Raw genomic sequence first — 16,670 nt, 5'->3', positions numbered from 1 at the left:
TTTCTGCCAGCTGCGAGTGGATTATCAGCCGTTTACACCAATGGGAAGCATGGGGCTGCAGGGCTGGCAGGAGGGGATGGTCGGCAGCGCAGGCTGGGCGGGGGCAGCATCTTTGGGATGAGGGCTCCTGGGGTGTGTGGAAACCACTGGAATCCCTGCAGGAGTGGGTGGTGGGGTCTCTGGAGCTGGTCCATGAACAGATGTTATCGGAGAGGAGAGGGAGAGAAGTGGGGGTGGGAAATGCAGCACCTCAGACCAGAGGAGGGGCCCCCTGGGAGGGATTGGATCAGGGGTGCAGGGACCTGCTGCTGCAGGGAGGGGAGTGCTGGCTGGGGGGTTGTGCTGGACCAGGGTGCTGATGTGGCGCTGGAGCACCCCAGCTTGGATTCGTGCCTGCATATTAGTAACTGAGGCTGGTGTGGAGTTCACACATTGGGAAATAATTCCTTTTGTGGAATGGGGGGGAGAAAAACCCCATCCGAAACTAGTTGTGCAAGCAGTGAGGGCAGAGGTGATCAGGGCACCCAGTAGCATGTGGGGGGCTCCTCCCAACATTGGAGCCTGACAGGAGACATTCAGGAGTAAGGGGACTTTGTGATGGAGCAAAATGGGATCATCCCATCAGTGAAGGCAGCAATGGAGGTGAAATTCCCAGGGGGAATAAGGTGCTGTGCAAAGGAAGGAGTTAAAGAGCACAGGTGGCCAGGGCCGGGTGGGCTCTGGTGGCTCTTCTGAAGGGTTTACGAATGAAGCAGCTGAACTGCCAGCAGACAGGGATCTCTCATTGAAGGGAGCTGCTGCCTGGGAACGCAGCCTCTTGGCTCTGCCCTTCATTAAGAGATGCAGGGAGAGAAGTGGAAATTACGTGGAGGCAACTTTGCTGTAGCACCAAGCAAATTGGTTGGGAAAATAATTAAAGCTGGTATGGAAATGCTGCTTCAGTTTGATGGATTAGGGACAGCAACACTGGCTTTTCTACGGGAAATCCAGTTTAACTGCAGCAGGAGGTGTTCTTTTACTAGTACAGCAATAAAGTGATTGGGGAGGGCAGCTGGGAGATGGATCATTGGGATTTTCAGAAAGCCTCAGACAAATTTGTGGAGTTATTATGGTGGGAGTGGTGGGAGGACAGGGCAAGTTCTGTTGGGTGTGTTCAGGTGTGCTGGGAGGGAGGAGTAGGGGCGATGATGTGGCCAAGGGGTGCTCTGTGCTGCCCTGGCTGGGGGATGCTCTGTGCTGGCTGCGGCTTTTGAGCTTCAAATTTGGTGTTAAATATGCACAGCTGATGCAAATAAAGCACAGAAAAATTAGGTAACGCTGGATGTGAATGGCTGGAGGAGCCTGACGGCCCCCCCTCTCCCTGGGGTGCCTTCCTTAGGTCAGAAGCTGTTGCTGGTTGCACGGCGGGGTGCTGTGTTCCCTCCTAGGGCCCTGCTCCTCCTGGACAGGCCCGTGCCAAGGGCGGATTCAGGGAAGCTGGCTGGGAAGGCTGATGCTGGCAGGAGTGCAGGGTCACTGACCTGTCCCCCTCGAGCTCAGAAGGGGTCCGTGCTGCTGCGGGGGCTGCGCCGGGCTCCTCGGGAACCGATGAATGAGATGCGGCTGCTGCACGGGCTGTTCTGCCCTCCCCTCCACAGTGATCCAGTTTTGAACTAATTTTCCCGAGGACAACAAAAAGCATAGAGACAACTGCTGCCCAGATTTTGTATCCTGCTGTCGCTGAGCCAATTAAGGAAAGGGTTGCCATATTTTATTACTTTTTTCATTAATGCACGGGTGGAGCAGCATAGCTCTTCTAAAGCCTCATTCTTGGAAGGGGCTGAGCAATCTCTGCTGGAGCTTTTTAGCGGGAGGGGAAGGAAAAAAAAAGAGGGATAAAAAGGGGGAGGGGAAATAAATAAATAATCATACTTGGTGTGGAATATACCAACCTGCAGAATTAACATTTGTCTGAACAGGTCTGGATATCCTTATGTGGGACTCTGAAGGCTGGCCAAGCTCTGCCCAGGGTTGGTGCTGGGGGAGACCAGAGGGAACTTTATGTGGTAAACATAAAATGGAAGACAGGTAAATATGGGGCCTGGATGCTCCTCGAGGGGAAAGCATGGATTTTGGGTTGGCTGCCTGTGCCTCAGGTGATGTACACCAGGGTGTCCCTCCTCCTGGTTATGGATGGGGTGATGTGGGCAGCATCCCTCCTTCCATGTCTCTCCTTCCTTCTTCCCTTGGTGCCAAACCTCTGCATCTCTCCTGAGGAACCTCTGAGCTTGAGATGTTGATGAAGGGCTTCGATATTGTGAAAAAAATAATTTGGGGGAAGAGGTGGGGGAACCTTTGTATCCAGGAACCCTTGGTGAGCACCCCTGGGGATCACCACGCTCCTGTGCTAGGTTGGCACATAGGTTTTGGAGCCCATCTGGGCTGGAAGTAAAAGCAGCGGTCACTGTGTCCCAGAGGACCTGGCACTGGCCCTGCATTGCCCTCAGCTCTGGCCACCCTGGGCTTCACAGCTCTTCTGTTTTGTTAGTCATTGATTTTTTTTTTTCCCCCTGGGTTTTGGGCAAAGCTCAGATCAACACAAAAAATGGTTGGATGTCATGTGTTGTTATCCTGCTGCTGCTGCACATCATCATTACAGGCCAGCATGAAGAGGACCACTGACCCTTGAGCACAACTGACACGGGGCTGTCTGTAAACAGTGTTACTATTTTATAACTCTTATGTTTAGGGAGTTAATAACTCTAAAGAGAGCAGATTTTAATCTAATCAGCTATTCCTTGTGCTCTGTCAGTCCTGGACATCAAAGAGAACATCAAAGTGAGCAGCGTGAAAGGCTCTGATGGCAGCATGGCTGCTTTGCCAGGTACAGCACCATGAGCAGGGCTCCCCTCCCTCCTCCAAGGGGCTCCTGCACCTCTGGGCAGGCTCCTGTACCTGCTGCTCTGCTGCCTTCGAGCAGGCTCCTGTGCCTCCTCCACACCTCCGAGAGGGCTCCTGCTCCTGTCCCAGCCTGAGGCTCCTCTTGGATATGTCACAGGTGAAAGCTGTTGTCCCAGCAGGGAAAACAAGGTTAATATACAAATGTCCCTCTGTAACAAAAGCAAAGGCTGTTTAAACTTTTTACATTGTTTTCCCTTGGATAGCAGTGGAGCTGCATGTGAGGCTTAGTGCTGGATGTGGGAGCTTGTGGGAGTGTGAGACATTGCTCCACGGGACAGTTGGCTCTGGAAGGGTGTTGGGGAGCCTCTCACGCCAATCCTGATTTTTAAATTCTTTTCCCAGTCTTGGTCAGGCTATGAAACAAATCCTATTCTTGTCCTTCCTTTTTTTTCATCTTTGTGTTTGCTAACCAGAGAGAATCTGTGGGTGCTGTGGGGAGGTGGGAAGGGCTGTGCCCCCTCAGCTGGGCTGGTGCAGGGGGTGCTCGGCTCTCAGGGCCGGGCAGCTGCTGTGTCTCTGGTGCCCAGCACAGTGAGGGATGGCGTGGGAAGTGTTCCAGCTTGAGGGCCCAAGGGCAGTGCCGGGAGGTGCCCGGAGTGGCGATGGGGGTGTCATCGCCGTGCTTTGGGACCCCTCATCCTGCCAGGCGTGGGGGAGCCCAGGGGGCCTGGGGCAGGCATGGCACAGTGCAAGCAGCCAGGCACAGGGCCAGGAGCGTCTCCTCCCTGCTGCTTTCCCATGGCTGCAGTGGCTCCGACGCTTCAGGAACCTGCTGGCTGTGGAGAGGAAGCTGCTGGGAGCTCGTGTGCTCCTCTGCTTGTTTGGATGCAGCTACTTCTCCACTGTCTCTCTTGGGGAAAAGAAGAATAATTATAAAGAAAACGTGTGTGTGCGTGCGTGCAAGGCTGCATTTGGCCAGCGAGAGCTGCTGCAGCATGAATGTATCAAAATATCCAATGGATTTATTTTATAAGCCCCTTGAGCTGGTGCAGGAAGAGCTCAAGGCCTCCTCCAGGCACTTGCAAATCCTGTTTCAGACGATTGGGAAGAGATGGTGTGACAGGGTGGGTGTGATAGAACTGGTGCGTACGGTGGGATGGGGCAGGTCCCAGTGTGGCACCTGTGCCATTTGCAGCTGCTGGCAGCAGCCTGGGGCTTCCAGCAGCCAGACCCTCTCCTGCTGCTGGGTCATCCCCCCTTTGGTTACAGCCCTGTTTCATAGAATCCAGACTGGTTTGGGTTGGAAGGACCATAAAGCTCATCCAATTCCGATCTCCTGCCATGGGCAGGGACACCATCCACTATCCCAGGGTGCTCCAAGCCCCATCCAAGCTGGCCTTGGATGCTTCCAGGGATTCACAGGTTTACTGGGCAACCTGTGCCAGGGCCTCCCCACCCTCTCAGGGGAGAGGGTTTTTCCTCTTCTCCCCAAGCAGAGCCCGTGCACCACTCCAAGGGTGTTCCTGGGGTGGGAACGGGGCCGGTCTGGACACCACGTTGCTTCTCACAGGGTCAGTTCCTGCAGCAGTGCCAGGGTGAGGGGTCCCTGTGGCTGTGACTGAATGGGGCTCTCCCCACATCTATGCTGAGGGACAGCACCGTGTGTGTGATGAGGCATCACTCGGAGCCTGCCTTGCTGGGGCTGAGGGGACCAGGAGGTACCACTCGTGCACTGGGTTGTGGGTGAGAAAGGAGAGGCTGGATCTGGTTCCGTGTCACTACATGGCTGCTTGGGAACACGCTGGGATGCTGCTGGGTAGCACTCGGGGTGCAGCTCCTGGTTTGCTCTGCAAACTAGAGTTGGGAGCAGCAGGTTGAGTCGCCTGCTGGGAGCTGTTTTCCAGCCTCGTGCAAGGGAAGGGAGCTAAAAATACAGCTTGTTTGTCTCCAGCTGGAGTTGATTTAGGCATCCCTGGCTGTTGTGGAGTGCAGTGGAGGACAGCCAGTAGTGGAAGTTTGCTGACTGTAATTTCGCTGCTCTGCCTCCCCATGCTACTCCAAAAAGCAATGGCCAGGAAAAGCAAGGAGCAGGACGGCGTGTTAAGAGCTCCCGACCTGCTCTGCTCAGAGTTTCCACGACTTGATTTGCCTTTCCCCCTTCACCAGAAGCAGGCAGGCCTGGAGCTGCTGGAGGGGATGTTCAGAGTTTTATCTCTGCCATGCAGAGCAGCCCTTCTGCGTGGAACGCCAGCATGGCCCCGCCCCGCTCTTGGCAGCGCACACCAACCCAAACACGGAATCATGTGGTTTCTCCTGGTTTTGTGTCCTGTTTTTATGGTCCAGGTCCTGCTCTGGCTGGGCTGGAAGGTGTCAGAGGAGCTGCTGCTCCTCCTCTCCCGCCCCCTCCATACGGCTCCTGTCCCGCTGCAGCTCCAGGCTCTGTCCGTGTGCTGTGAGACACCTCAGTGAGAGGCTTCAGCCTGCGCTTGCAGGGGCCCGGCTGGGCTGGAGTTGACAGCGTCAGAGTGCAAAGAGCGTCAGGGTGCTGTGGGGGTGATGTGTCCAACCCCCCAGGCACCTGCTGCTGGAGGAGAGGAGCAGCCCAGGAGTGCAGCTGTAGCTGCTGTCTCACATCTCTGTGCTCCTTCCTTGCAGGTTCCTGACTGCCTTCCCTGGTTTTTGATGCTGAATCAGGATTGTGTTAACTAAAGATGGAAACACTGGAGTCAGAATTGACCTGCCCAATCTGTCTGGAGTTATTCGAGGACCCCCTCCTGCTGCCCTGTGCCCACAGCCTTTGCTTCAGCTGTGCCCACCGCATCCTGGTGTCCAGCTGCTCCTCCAGCGAGTCCATCGAGCCCATCACTGCTTTCCAGTGCCCCACCTGCCGCTATGTCATCTCCCTCAACCACCGGGGCCTGGAGGGCCTCAAGAGGAATGTGACGCTGCAGAACATCATCGACCGCTTCCAGAAGGCGTCCCTGAGCGGCCCCAACTCCCCCAGCGAGAGCCGCCGTGAGAGGACCTATCGCAACAGCCCTACCATGTCTGTGGCCGGCGAGAGGATCGCCTGCCAGTTCTGTGAGCAGGATCCGCCCCGCGACGCCGTCAAGACCTGCATCACCTGCGAGGTGTCCTACTGTGACCGCTGTCTGCGGGCCACACACCCCAACAAGAAGCCCTTCACCAGCCACCGGCTGGTGGAGCCGGTGCCCGACGCACACTTCCGTGGACTCACGTGCCTGGAGCACGAGAACGAGAAGGTGAACATGTACTGTGTTGCTGATGACCAGCTCATCTGTGCCTTATGTAAACTGGTGGGCCGCCACCGGGACCACCAAGTGGCATCGCTCAGCGATCGCTTCGAGAAGCTGAAGGTAAGGACGCAGGATCCCTCCAGAGCACTTTGAAGCTCAGTCTTTATGTGGGAGCTGAGGTTGCTGTGAATGCGGTGTGAACCTGTGTGGATGGTGTTTGACCTATATAAAGTTTGAAATCCCTCCCCGTCCCCCGTGCATTCTGAATGAGCTTGCAAAACACTTTTAATTCCTTTTTTTTTTAAGTGATAAAAACTACAGCAGGTCCCATCTGGGGTCATGCTGGTGAGGCTGTGGCTGTGGCAGCAGTCATGATCCCATTAGAACCCTGCTCACACCTTTCTCAGCTGCTGCTTCCTCTGGCCTTTCTCCCTTCATGTTCCAGGCTCATTCTGCCCCAGAAGTGCTTTTCTTGGATCTTTGACCTGTTCATGTTCAGAACAAAACCACTCTCTCTGCTCTCATGTATTTTGAGGGCAGAAGGAATACTTCATTACTCCAGCAAAAACGCAGAACATTTGGGGTTTTTTGTGCAGATCAGATTATTTTTTCCTCCTTCTTGTTAAACAAACTGATGCCTGGAAAGAAATCTTCCTAGATGTCCAGTTTCCTGGGCTGGTTTCCCACCTCCCCATCTCCAAACTCCCCTAAACCTGCTGTGAGGTGCCTGGTGCTGTGACTGAACACCCCTGATGGCAGGAGGAACGGGCGGTGGGATGTCCTAGGTGTTTCTTCCTTATGTTCCAGCCACCAGGTTTGGCTTTGGTTTAGTGCTGCCAGATGGGGCCTGGGGAGGCTGGGCTTTGTCTGCCCCTCTCCCATCTAGTCATGCCTCACCTAAGCTCCCCCAGTGTGCGGAGCTGCGCCAGCAGCCCTGTCCATAGTCCAGGACATTCTTTTTCCATGAGGAAATGTCTCAATTAGCAAATTGGAAACCTTCGAAAGCAATGACCGTGTACGTTTGCATGCAATAAAACCTGGACAGAGAAATTAAAACCTTGGAATATTCCTCCCCAATCCGACCTGTGCCAGCCAGGCAAATCCATCTGAGGAAGCCTCGCAGGCTGCCAGAACACTATTCTTTCCCCTTGTCAATACGAGTCTGAAGTGATTTTGGCCGTGGAGGGAAGCTCTCCTCTGCTGGAAGCATTCTTGCTGTGCTCTGTATCCCGCCCAGCTCTGCAGGGCTGGAGCTGCTTGGGGAGCAGGGGCGAGGGTGGCCACAGCTACCTGGGGAGAGGACCTCGATGTGTGTCCTTCCTCTGGTTCATCCTCTGGCACATCCCTGCCTCTGGCTGTGCATTGCTTGGGCTGGGTTTGGGTGCCTCTTTTGCTGACACTCTAGCCCCGCTGCAGGAATTGCTCAGGATTGATGCCCTGGCAGTGCTGAAAATTCCTGCAAGTACCTGAAATAGTTGAAATCCTTAAGTATGTGCTGATAGGATGCCACTGCCTGGGAATCTGCGGCCAGGGGAGCGGCTGCTGCCTCCCGTGGGCCTGCCCTGTGTCCCGTGCCCACGGCAGGGCTCTGCCCCTCGGTCCCCTCTTCAGGACGTCACTGGTGAGCTCGATGGCTGCTCCCAGAGCTCAGCAACACTCTGGGGCAGCCAGCAGTGAGCAGATGCACTTAATCCCTGGCTTTGATCCTGCAGCTTGAGTGAGCTGGGAACGCCTTTCAAGTTAGATTTTTTTGATGGAAAATTGGGTTTTTGAAGCGAGTAACTTCCTGTTGTCAGAAGGGCTGTGCTTTCCACAGAAATCTTTGGTGGGGAATTTTTTTTGTCTCTTTAGAGAGCTGAGTGCCTGAAACTGGACTGGTGTGTGTAAATGAGAAACCTTCTCCCAGTGCTCCCCTTTCTTCCAAGCTGTTTTTACGTCTGAAGTCTGCAGCGTGTGACAGCAGCCTGACTTCCTGTGAATGCTCTGCAGCAATCCATCCATACTGTATTATACACCTCCAGATGTTTCAGGAACCATCTTTAATCCCTTTAATGTATGTGATGGGTTTATTTTGTGCATGTTCAACTCCATTTGTTTATGTTGTAAATTACAATTCTGGCCTAAGTGAGCAGTTTTCTTGGTTTAAGCAGGGACCACGTGGATGCCAGGCAGGATGGGCCAGAGGATGGAGTGCTGGATCATGTCCAGGAGCTCTCTGAAGCTGGGGTGCCTGGGATGGATGCAGTGACATTCTATTTCCCTGGGAAGGTTCATGTCAAGGGTTATCAGCTGCAGAGATCCTGAGGGAAGAGAAAAAGCTTCTGGGGCAGGAGAGTGTCTGCAATGGAGCATCTGTTTCACAGTGCTGTGCTGGCACACCTGGAGAGCTGCAGGGAGAATGGGTGATGAAGCACTGGTGGTGTTTCCCACTGGTGAGGCAGACGTGGGATGATGTAAGGATGAGGTGAGGGGTGCCAAGGTGCCCTCAGGAAGTGCTCCTGAGTTAACATGGCACATTTAAGGCCAGTCCTGCTGTCCCCTGCAGCCCCTCATGTGGTGGGTGAAGCATCCCCCAGCAGCATGGACTGGGCTGGCTCCTTGGTGGGGTTTGCCTCCACTTCCCAGAGTTTTCTATGATGAGGATGGTAAAACACTGGCACAGGGTGCCCAGAGAAGCAGTGGCTGCCCAATCCCTGGAAGTGTCCAAGGAGAGGTTGGACAGGGCTTGGAGCAGCCTGGGACAGTGTAAGGTGTCCCTGCCTGTGGCTTTGAGGTCCTTTCCAACCCAAACTATTCCATGGTTCTCTGATTCCCTAGCCTGACAGCACCGATGCTCCTGCTGCCTGAGCTTGGCCGGGAGTGGTCCGAGCACATCGGGATGTTGGTGCTTGTTTTCCCTCTCTGTGGGTTCAGGAGGGGTCGAGATATTGAGCACAGGCAGTGACAGAGCTGTCTGCTGGCTCAGCTCACTGGCTGGAAGTCAACATTAAAGATGAAATTAAAACTCTGTGTAGATTAAGAGCAAAACTAATGGCCTGACCTAGATACAGCGAGTGCCCAGGACAGCAGTGCATTATCTGCCGAGTGAAATCTCAGCCAATTATAAATTCAGATTGCCTGGAACTTGCAATTAGCATCCTCTCTGTGGTGCCTGCCTGGGTCCTGCCCGCGCTGCTGTGCCAGGGCTGGGGCAGGGTACACTGAGGGACACAGCAGGAGTGCTCTGTGTGCAGAGCTCCAGCTGACTCCTCCGTCCGTGATTTCTGGTGGCAGGAGTATTTGAAGAAAGGACTTCACCTTAATTACTGGCCACTGCCTGTGGCTTTTCTGTGAGCTCTGCTCCCTTTAAAGAGACAGAGAAGGGCCAGCTCTGAGGAGGCTTTTCCTTTGCTGGTGCTGAGTCTTCTGTAGATTGCCAGGCTGTAAATATGCAAAAGAAAGAGAAAAGCGGTGTTTTGTAACACATCCGCTCTGTGATAGAGAGAGAGCCCTGAGCCAGGTAGAAAACCCATCCTCTGTTACCTGTCAGAGCAGCGCTGCCTCCCATGGGGCTGTGGGAGTGAGACCAGGATTAACAAAGCCTCCCTGTGCTGACAAACTGTGCAGAGAGCTGGTAGTGATTCCAAGGCTTTTAGGAGAGTGGTAGGGTAGAAAATTGAGGAAAACCCTCCATCGTGCTTCCACGTGGGACTTGTTCACCTGGGAGCTGCAAGTGCGTTCCCACTGGTGCAGGGTGAGTCACAGATCGCTGCTTGATTTATAATTTACTGCACTGCCATGGGGCTCAGAGGAATTTTGGTGTGCATATCTCTACTTCTTCACACCAAGAAGAGTCAGCTGAGGACAAGGGCTGCAGTTGTGACTGCTGAGACTCCCACACAGCAGATGGGGGCTGTTCCCAGCAGGAACAGAGCTCTGGTGGTGTCAGAGCTGTTGCCCCCTGAGCCCTGAACCAGGGATGCTTTTGCTGCTTTATTTCCAGAAGGGGAGAGAAGGGGATGCAGCCCCAGCCAAGGCTCGCTCTAGGTCGGTGGTGGTGGAGGCTGGAACCCCCCGCTGCTGTGGGGACCCCAGGAGGGGACACGTGTCCCCACAGGTGCCACAGCCTCAGCTGTGTGGGCAGGGGGGCTTTGGGCACCCCCTGCTCAGCTGTGAGCTTCTCCACAGCTCTGGGTGTTTCCAGTGTTACCTCAGGGCTAGTTTGTTATCCAGTGACCTCCCTGAGCAGGGGGACCTGTGCCACACACCAGGGTTGCCACCGCAGGCTTCTCAGCCCCGTCAGGGGCACAGCAGCGAGTGCTCAGCTGACACTGGACACCTGGAAGATCATTGTTATCCCTGCTTGAATATTGATTGTTTGGAGGTCACAGGGGCCAGGAATCAGCACTGAGGGCTGGGATCTTTGATAATTTTCTTTTCTTCCCAGAAATCATCTTTTTAGGGAGGGTTTGCCTTTTTTTTCTTACTAATAACTAAGCTATTATAGATACTGAGATAGCAGAAGTGCAAAACTGCGTTGGTTAGATTAATCTCTTGCTTTTTCCAAACCTACATTCGCCTCCAAAATGATTTCAGTGTTGCTATCTCAAGAGCAGCTTGAGCTGGAAAATGAAAGCATAAAACTGTGTGAAAATCACTTGGTGACAGTATGTTTGGGATGAAGCTGGAGGATTCATCTCTAGCCTTTATATCCTGGGAGATGGCAGGCCAGAACTGGAGTCCAAGGTCTCTGGAGGGAGAAAGATGGTTGGCAGATGAGGTTCTTTTTAAACAACAGGTATCACCTTCTTTGATCAAAGCCCCCGTGTTTCTGCAGCAGGGTCTGGTTACCTGCCTGCTTCTGCAGCTGCAGGTTGTTGAGCTGCTCGCCTCCCTTGCAGGTGACCCTCTTGCACTGAGGGGCAGTGGAGGGTGCGAACCTCCATCCTTCCCCATCCAATGGCTGTGGTTCTAGAGAGCTCACGGCTGCTGCATTTTCTATTTTATTTGGGTTTTTTCCCTCTTTCTGCTCCTGGCACTTCAGCCATGTCAGTGACAAGCCCTGCCTGAAGCCAGGCTGTGGTGGGCAGAGCTCATTGGGATGGGATGAGGGGTCTCGAGCTGCTTGTGTTGGAAGGTGCCACCCTGTGAACACCTCATTTGGGGGAAACAAAGTCTATTTTTGCTTTAAACAAATGCATAGCCAGCAGTTTTGGAGAGCATAGCCCTACCTGGAGGCTGGGCAGCAGCACTGGGATGCAGGGTTGAGTGGAGTGGGCCGTGCTGCCCGCTGTGCTCCTGCCTGTGTGCCCCTGCAGCTCTGGGGGTGCAGGGGGGCTGCTGCGAGGCCACCAGCCCTGCTCACCCAGCACCGCCTCCCTCGCAGATGGAGGAGCAGCAGTGCTGTCCCTCTCCCCACAACTGGCAGCCCTCCGTTCCCAAAGCAACTGGCAGCTTTCCTGAAAGATTGATATTCCTGCCCTGAGTAGCTGTTTAATATTCAGGATATATTGCATTTGGGCACAATGAATATTCACGAGTGGGAATGAGCAGAGCTCAGCTGATGCTCCTGGCTGAGTGTGGGGGGGGTGACGCTGCTCTCCTCAGGCTTTGCTCAGTGATTCCCAGTGTGTGCGTCCCTGGAAAATGGGTCCCAGCAGCCTTCAGTAGCTTTGAGTAATTTTGGCTATGTGCAGTTAAGTGTCAGATGAATTTCTCAGCAGGCTCGAAACCTTGCTCTGCGATGCTGAATATTGCTATTATTATCACATTAGCCTCTGAAACACCTGACAGGTGTAATTAAGTGATTTTACCTTGACAGCTGATGTGGTTTTTTAAAAAAACAACTTTGAATATCCAATCGGAGTAGTTTGACATGCCCTTTTGTAGAAATCAATATGCAAGAGCAGCACATTTGCTGATAAATCCTCCTGTGTCAGAAGTGGGTATGGATCTCGGGGACCTTGAGAAGGAGGAGTGGGGGGAGTGTCCCAGCTCCTGCTTTGTGCTTTCAGGATCTCCAGGGAAACCATCCCCTTGCTGAAAGGTGCTTGCTGGCTACTGTGGAGCTGGCCATGTCCCATAGAGCTGACAGACTGCTGCCCATGGGAGCTGTGACCTCTCACTTGACCTCAAAAGGTCTTTTGCACCCCAAAGGATTCTGTGAGCAGTGGCAGATCAGCCCACCGGGGTTTGATCTTTATCAACAAACAGGTAGATCTGTGATGAGGAAAGCAGAGGTGTGTCCCCAAAATTTCCTGAGCTGGCTTCCAGTTGAGCAAGTTCTTGCGCCTCTGATATTGTTTCTGAGCTCTTGGCTGGGTGGGCCTTGGGAGGGCACATCTGGAGCAGCTGGAGAGCCCTGTCCTCGCAGGGTGTCATGGCACTGTGGTGCTGTGCAGTGGGAGCATACAAAGTCCCTATGTGTGGGGTAGGGCATTGTGTCAGGAGGTGGAAGGGGGACTGTGCAGCCAGGCTGGATGGCAGCACTGGAACGGCACCAGTGTGAGTTCCTGCTGGCTCATTACACTAACGAGGCACTCAGTCCCCTGACCTGCCTGTCCCCTGCGCTGGGCTCTGGCCACGCACAGCAGGATTAGGGCTGTCTTGGGGTGCTCACAGTGTCTGTGAGAGCCAGGCGCCCGTTTTGGGGCATAGATTGATGTCCTTGGCTCCGCTCCTTGGAGCAAACGGAGCCTCAGATATGAGGAGCAGGGATGTTTCCAATCATCTTAGTCTGTATGGCATGGATTAGGCACTTCCTGCTCCTGCCTGTTGCCTTCCTTTCATTTGGTTGGTTTGGGAGCGTATTTTGCTTTGATGGCAGCATGCCCAGCAGTGTTCTTGGGAGGGATATCAGGCACCACCACCGGCGTGAGCTCCTCTGGCCCTGACCCCGTCAGCTCTGTGCACGTGGTGCTTCATCAAATGTGCTCCAGGACGGACAGACCTGGGCAGCCGAGGGCAGGATGAGCTCCTGCCCCATGGCCAGAGGTGCAAGCGGCCACGGTGGCCAGGAAATGGGTGGGGTGTCCCAGCAGGAAGCACTTTTTCCTCCTGAGAAAGCTGTTGGATAAATCTGCATCCTGCTCTCCCCTGCAGCCTGCCATCTCCTCTGAGCACTCCAGCTTTTCCAGGCATTCACATCTGCTTGTGAAAGGCTGGGATTTGGGCATTTTAGTGTTCAAAATCATCATGATATGCAGCCAAATTCTTGTGAGCCAGCTGAACCCCTTTGTGCTCTTGTGGCATCTCTGGTTTATGGGATAAGCTCAGCAAATAACGTGTGAAAAGGTGTGTGTCACGTGGGGCGTGCCAAAACAATAAATCCAGGTTCCTCCCTTGTTTCTCCAAAGGGCTTTTGGGAACCAGACATCCGGTATCCAAAAGAAAACACACACAGGTCGTCTTTCAGCATGAGTTCTTTGGCTTTGTTTGTTTATTTTTATGATGATGGTGATTGGAAGGTAAAGGTCGAGAGACAAGAGAGCCTGATGGATGTGCTTGCTGCAGCTTTGTGTCCTGCCGGAGCCTGATGCTTGTGGTAGAGTGATCCATAAAAATCTGGCCTATAATGGAAAACATCAAAAAAACAAGCCCCTTCTTTGGCCTCCCAAGGAAGGAGCCATGTCCTGCCTGAAGCTCTCCCAGTACTATGGAGAAGGAGAGGTTTCCAAGTGGTTCAGGGGTAATGGAGCTGCAGCATGACACCTGACAAAACCCAAACCTCTTTCGGAAGTGTGTTTGTAAAGTTTCATCTCAAAATAACTCACCCTGAGTATTTCCATACTGCTCAAAATGGTGTTTTTCCTGGATAACTGGTGCATGGAACCATTTTTTATTAACACTGGATGGAGGATTGTGGGTTTATTGGGTGCAGAAGTTGAAAGCTGGCTATTCCCTGATGGCATCTGCAGGCGTAAAGCTGGGCCAGTGTCTTGGGAAGCTGTGAGCCCATGGTGGAGTCAAGAATGTTGATGTTTTAGGAGACTAATTACTAAGTTAAAGGCAGGAGAGTCCAAATTTCTCTTGAGCCACATCTGTCTTCCAACAGCAATGCCTTTGTTAGCAAAGACTCCTGACAGTCAGATCCAGCAGGAGGCCACGCGGGCTGGAAGATGGAAGGATGCTTAGAGAGGCTGTTGTGGAGGAAGCAGCTGGAGCAGGGGGGAGTTAGGAATGTGTTTTAGGAATGCTGTTTGCAACGTGAACTTACTGGTCTTGTTTGGAATGTGCCAGGTGAGGACAGAGCAGGTTATTTATGCATTGCAGGGGTGGAGGTGGGACACGCGTGGTGGCTTTCCGTGGCATTCTCCTCCCAGGCACTCAGGCACCAGTACAGGGACCATGAGGTATTGTCCTCCAGTGATGGGGCTGGAGAAGAGGATGCAGTGGCATCTCTTCCCCAGCCCCTTGGCAAGCGTCAATCTGCTGACAAAAGCCAAGGGGTTGCAATTGCTGCTGTTCTCAGCCACCCCCTCCACCTCAGGAGGCTCTGGACACAGGCAAACTGAGTAAACCAAGGACTCTGCCCATTCCCACAGCCTTTGTGTATCCACAGTGTGGCTCCCACATGGCATCCACTACTGTGAGCCTCAGCAGGTCCCTGCTTTGATGCCATCCCAATGCCGGCTCTGAGCAGTGCATCAGAGGCAAGGGAGATTCACAGCTGCTGTGGGTCCCTTTGCAGTGCCACGGGCTCTGAGGGGGCCGGTGCTATTCCATCGGCGCTGGAAGAGTCCTGGGGTTTTGTTTTAATCTTCCAACTCATGAGAAGAAAGGGTGAATTTTTAGGATTTTGCCAGTAGAGCCGGGCTACAGGTGATGTGTGTGAGGCTGAAATCCCAGCTGTGAGCTGCGGTGTGCCAGCTTCTCTGCCCAAGGGGTCAGAGCATTTCCCACAGGAATTCCCTCTCCCTTCCCATAAGAGCATGCTCACGGACCGTGCTGGGTTTGCCAGTGCCAATGAGTGCCAGTTGCTGGGGACCAGAGCAGAGCTCAGAGAGGAATCTGGTGTTGGTCCTTTGGCTGATGCTTCTGCTGGAGACAAAGTGCTGGTTATTTATGGCTTGGTCTTCTCTGTGTTTTGGCTTCCTTGGGCACATCTCCCACGCACCCCTCAGGGGAAGCCCACCCTGCAGGCAGTGTCTCCAGCAGCACACCCCCACGGCACTGCCCATGGTTTTTGGGGGTGGCAAGTGCTGCCAGGACCTGCAATTGGGGCATCTGTGTTCCTCCTTCACCTCAGCACCATCTCGGAGCCCTGCAACCTACCTCAGGTATAGAGTGGTTGTTACGCCCTGGAAGAAGAGAAATTATTGTATTGAGCTCATTTTTATCTGTTTTACTTGATGAAATGAGAGGGAAATTTTTTGTTCCCCTTCCCACACAGTGATAGTGTGGTCACTGGAAAAAAATCCATATTAAAGTTTAGGACTGGAAGGAGGGTGAAGGAGGATGGCACCAGCCCTGGGGCAGGTCCCAGGGAGGGCAAGGGCTCCATCCTCAGCAGGGACCCCCTTCACCCCATGCAGTGCCCCTGCCTTGGGAAGCCCAGGCCTCTGCCCAGGACAGGATTTGCTCAACCCCTTCCGCATCATCCCCTGTTCAAACCCAGCATTTCCGTTTCATCTGATGCCACTCGGTTCTTAGAGCTGTGATTCTGAATTTCACAGTGTTCCTTGTCAGTCCCAGCAGGAAATATGTTTGGGACCAGTTGGGAAACAGAAGGGGAAAAAAATTACCAGAAGGGTTTTTCTCACTCCTTTGATCTGTCTCTATTTATTTATTTATTTATTTATTAGCAGAAAGCGCAGAGAGAGCACAACTCGTCTCCTGCAATCTGTTAGCTGCTTGCTGGGTATTAGAGGATGACACCAGCTGGGCTGGTAAAAAAGTCTTACAAAAAATAATCCCAAAGCCACATTAGCAATTAAACATGTCACTCCCTGAACTCTGGACTTCAATCCATTTTCTTCCTGCTGTTTCCTCTTCTTTTTTTTTTTTTTTTTTTTGATTCTCTCTTGCTTTGTTTCTGGGTTCTGGTCGGAGGCCATGCCAGATGGGGCTTGTGCCTCAGACTGATGCTCAGTTATTTTATATTCTCCTCAGGATTAATTAATGCAATGCATGAGCGACTCCTGGGCGATGGCTCCGCTCCGAGGGGCGTGGGGTGAGCGGCAGGCTTGGGTCAAAACTCTGAGTGCGGGTTGGAGACGCTGAATCGTGGACTTGCTAAGGTTGGAAAAGACCTTTAAGATCATCCAGTCCAACCAGCACCATCACCTTGTTCATCACTGACCCATGGCCTCCCACACCGTTTGTTTCATGATGCTAATACAGCAGCAAGGACAAAGCCCCTTTTCTATGGGACCAGAGCCCTGAGAGAGACATGGGAAGCTGATGTGGGAACCACACCCTTCCCCTGTTCGGGGCAGCAGGAGGGTGGGAGGGGCTGTTCTCCAGCCCCATCTGCCCCAGGTTGGACTGCAGGGGCTGGGCTGGGGGTTTCCCGTCCTTTCCTCCACCCTTGGTGTGAGCAGAGCAGGACAGGGG

At 53.4% G+C, this 16,670-nt stretch overlaps 1 protein-coding gene across 2 annotated transcripts in view; it reads left to right on the top strand.

Moving 5' to 3' along the window:
• The window catches only part of LOC116450910 (probable E3 ubiquitin-protein ligase MID2), a 63,853-nt gene that overhangs the window by 12,899 nt on the left and 34,284 nt on the right, over window positions 1–16,670 (top strand). For both annotated transcript variants that reach the window (XM_032123887.1, XM_032123888.1), the window contains exon 2: window positions 5,536–6,257. In XM_032123887.1, coding sequence (XP_031979778.1) covers window positions 5,592–6,257 — 666 coding nt within the window. In that variant the 5' untranslated portion in view covers window positions 5,536–5,591. The remainder of the gene's footprint in view (window positions 1–5,535; window positions 6,258–16,670) is intronic.

Source organism: Corvus moneduloides, chromosome 14 (genome assembly GCF_009650955.1).
Source record: "Corvus moneduloides isolate bCorMon1 chromosome 14, bCorMon1.pri, whole genome shotgun sequence".
Lineage (NCBI taxonomy): Eukaryota > Metazoa > Chordata > Aves > Passeriformes > Corvidae > Corvus > Corvus moneduloides.
The sequence above is the reverse complement of the archived record's forward strand: the minus strand, read 5'-3'. Positions and strand labels throughout refer to the sequence as shown.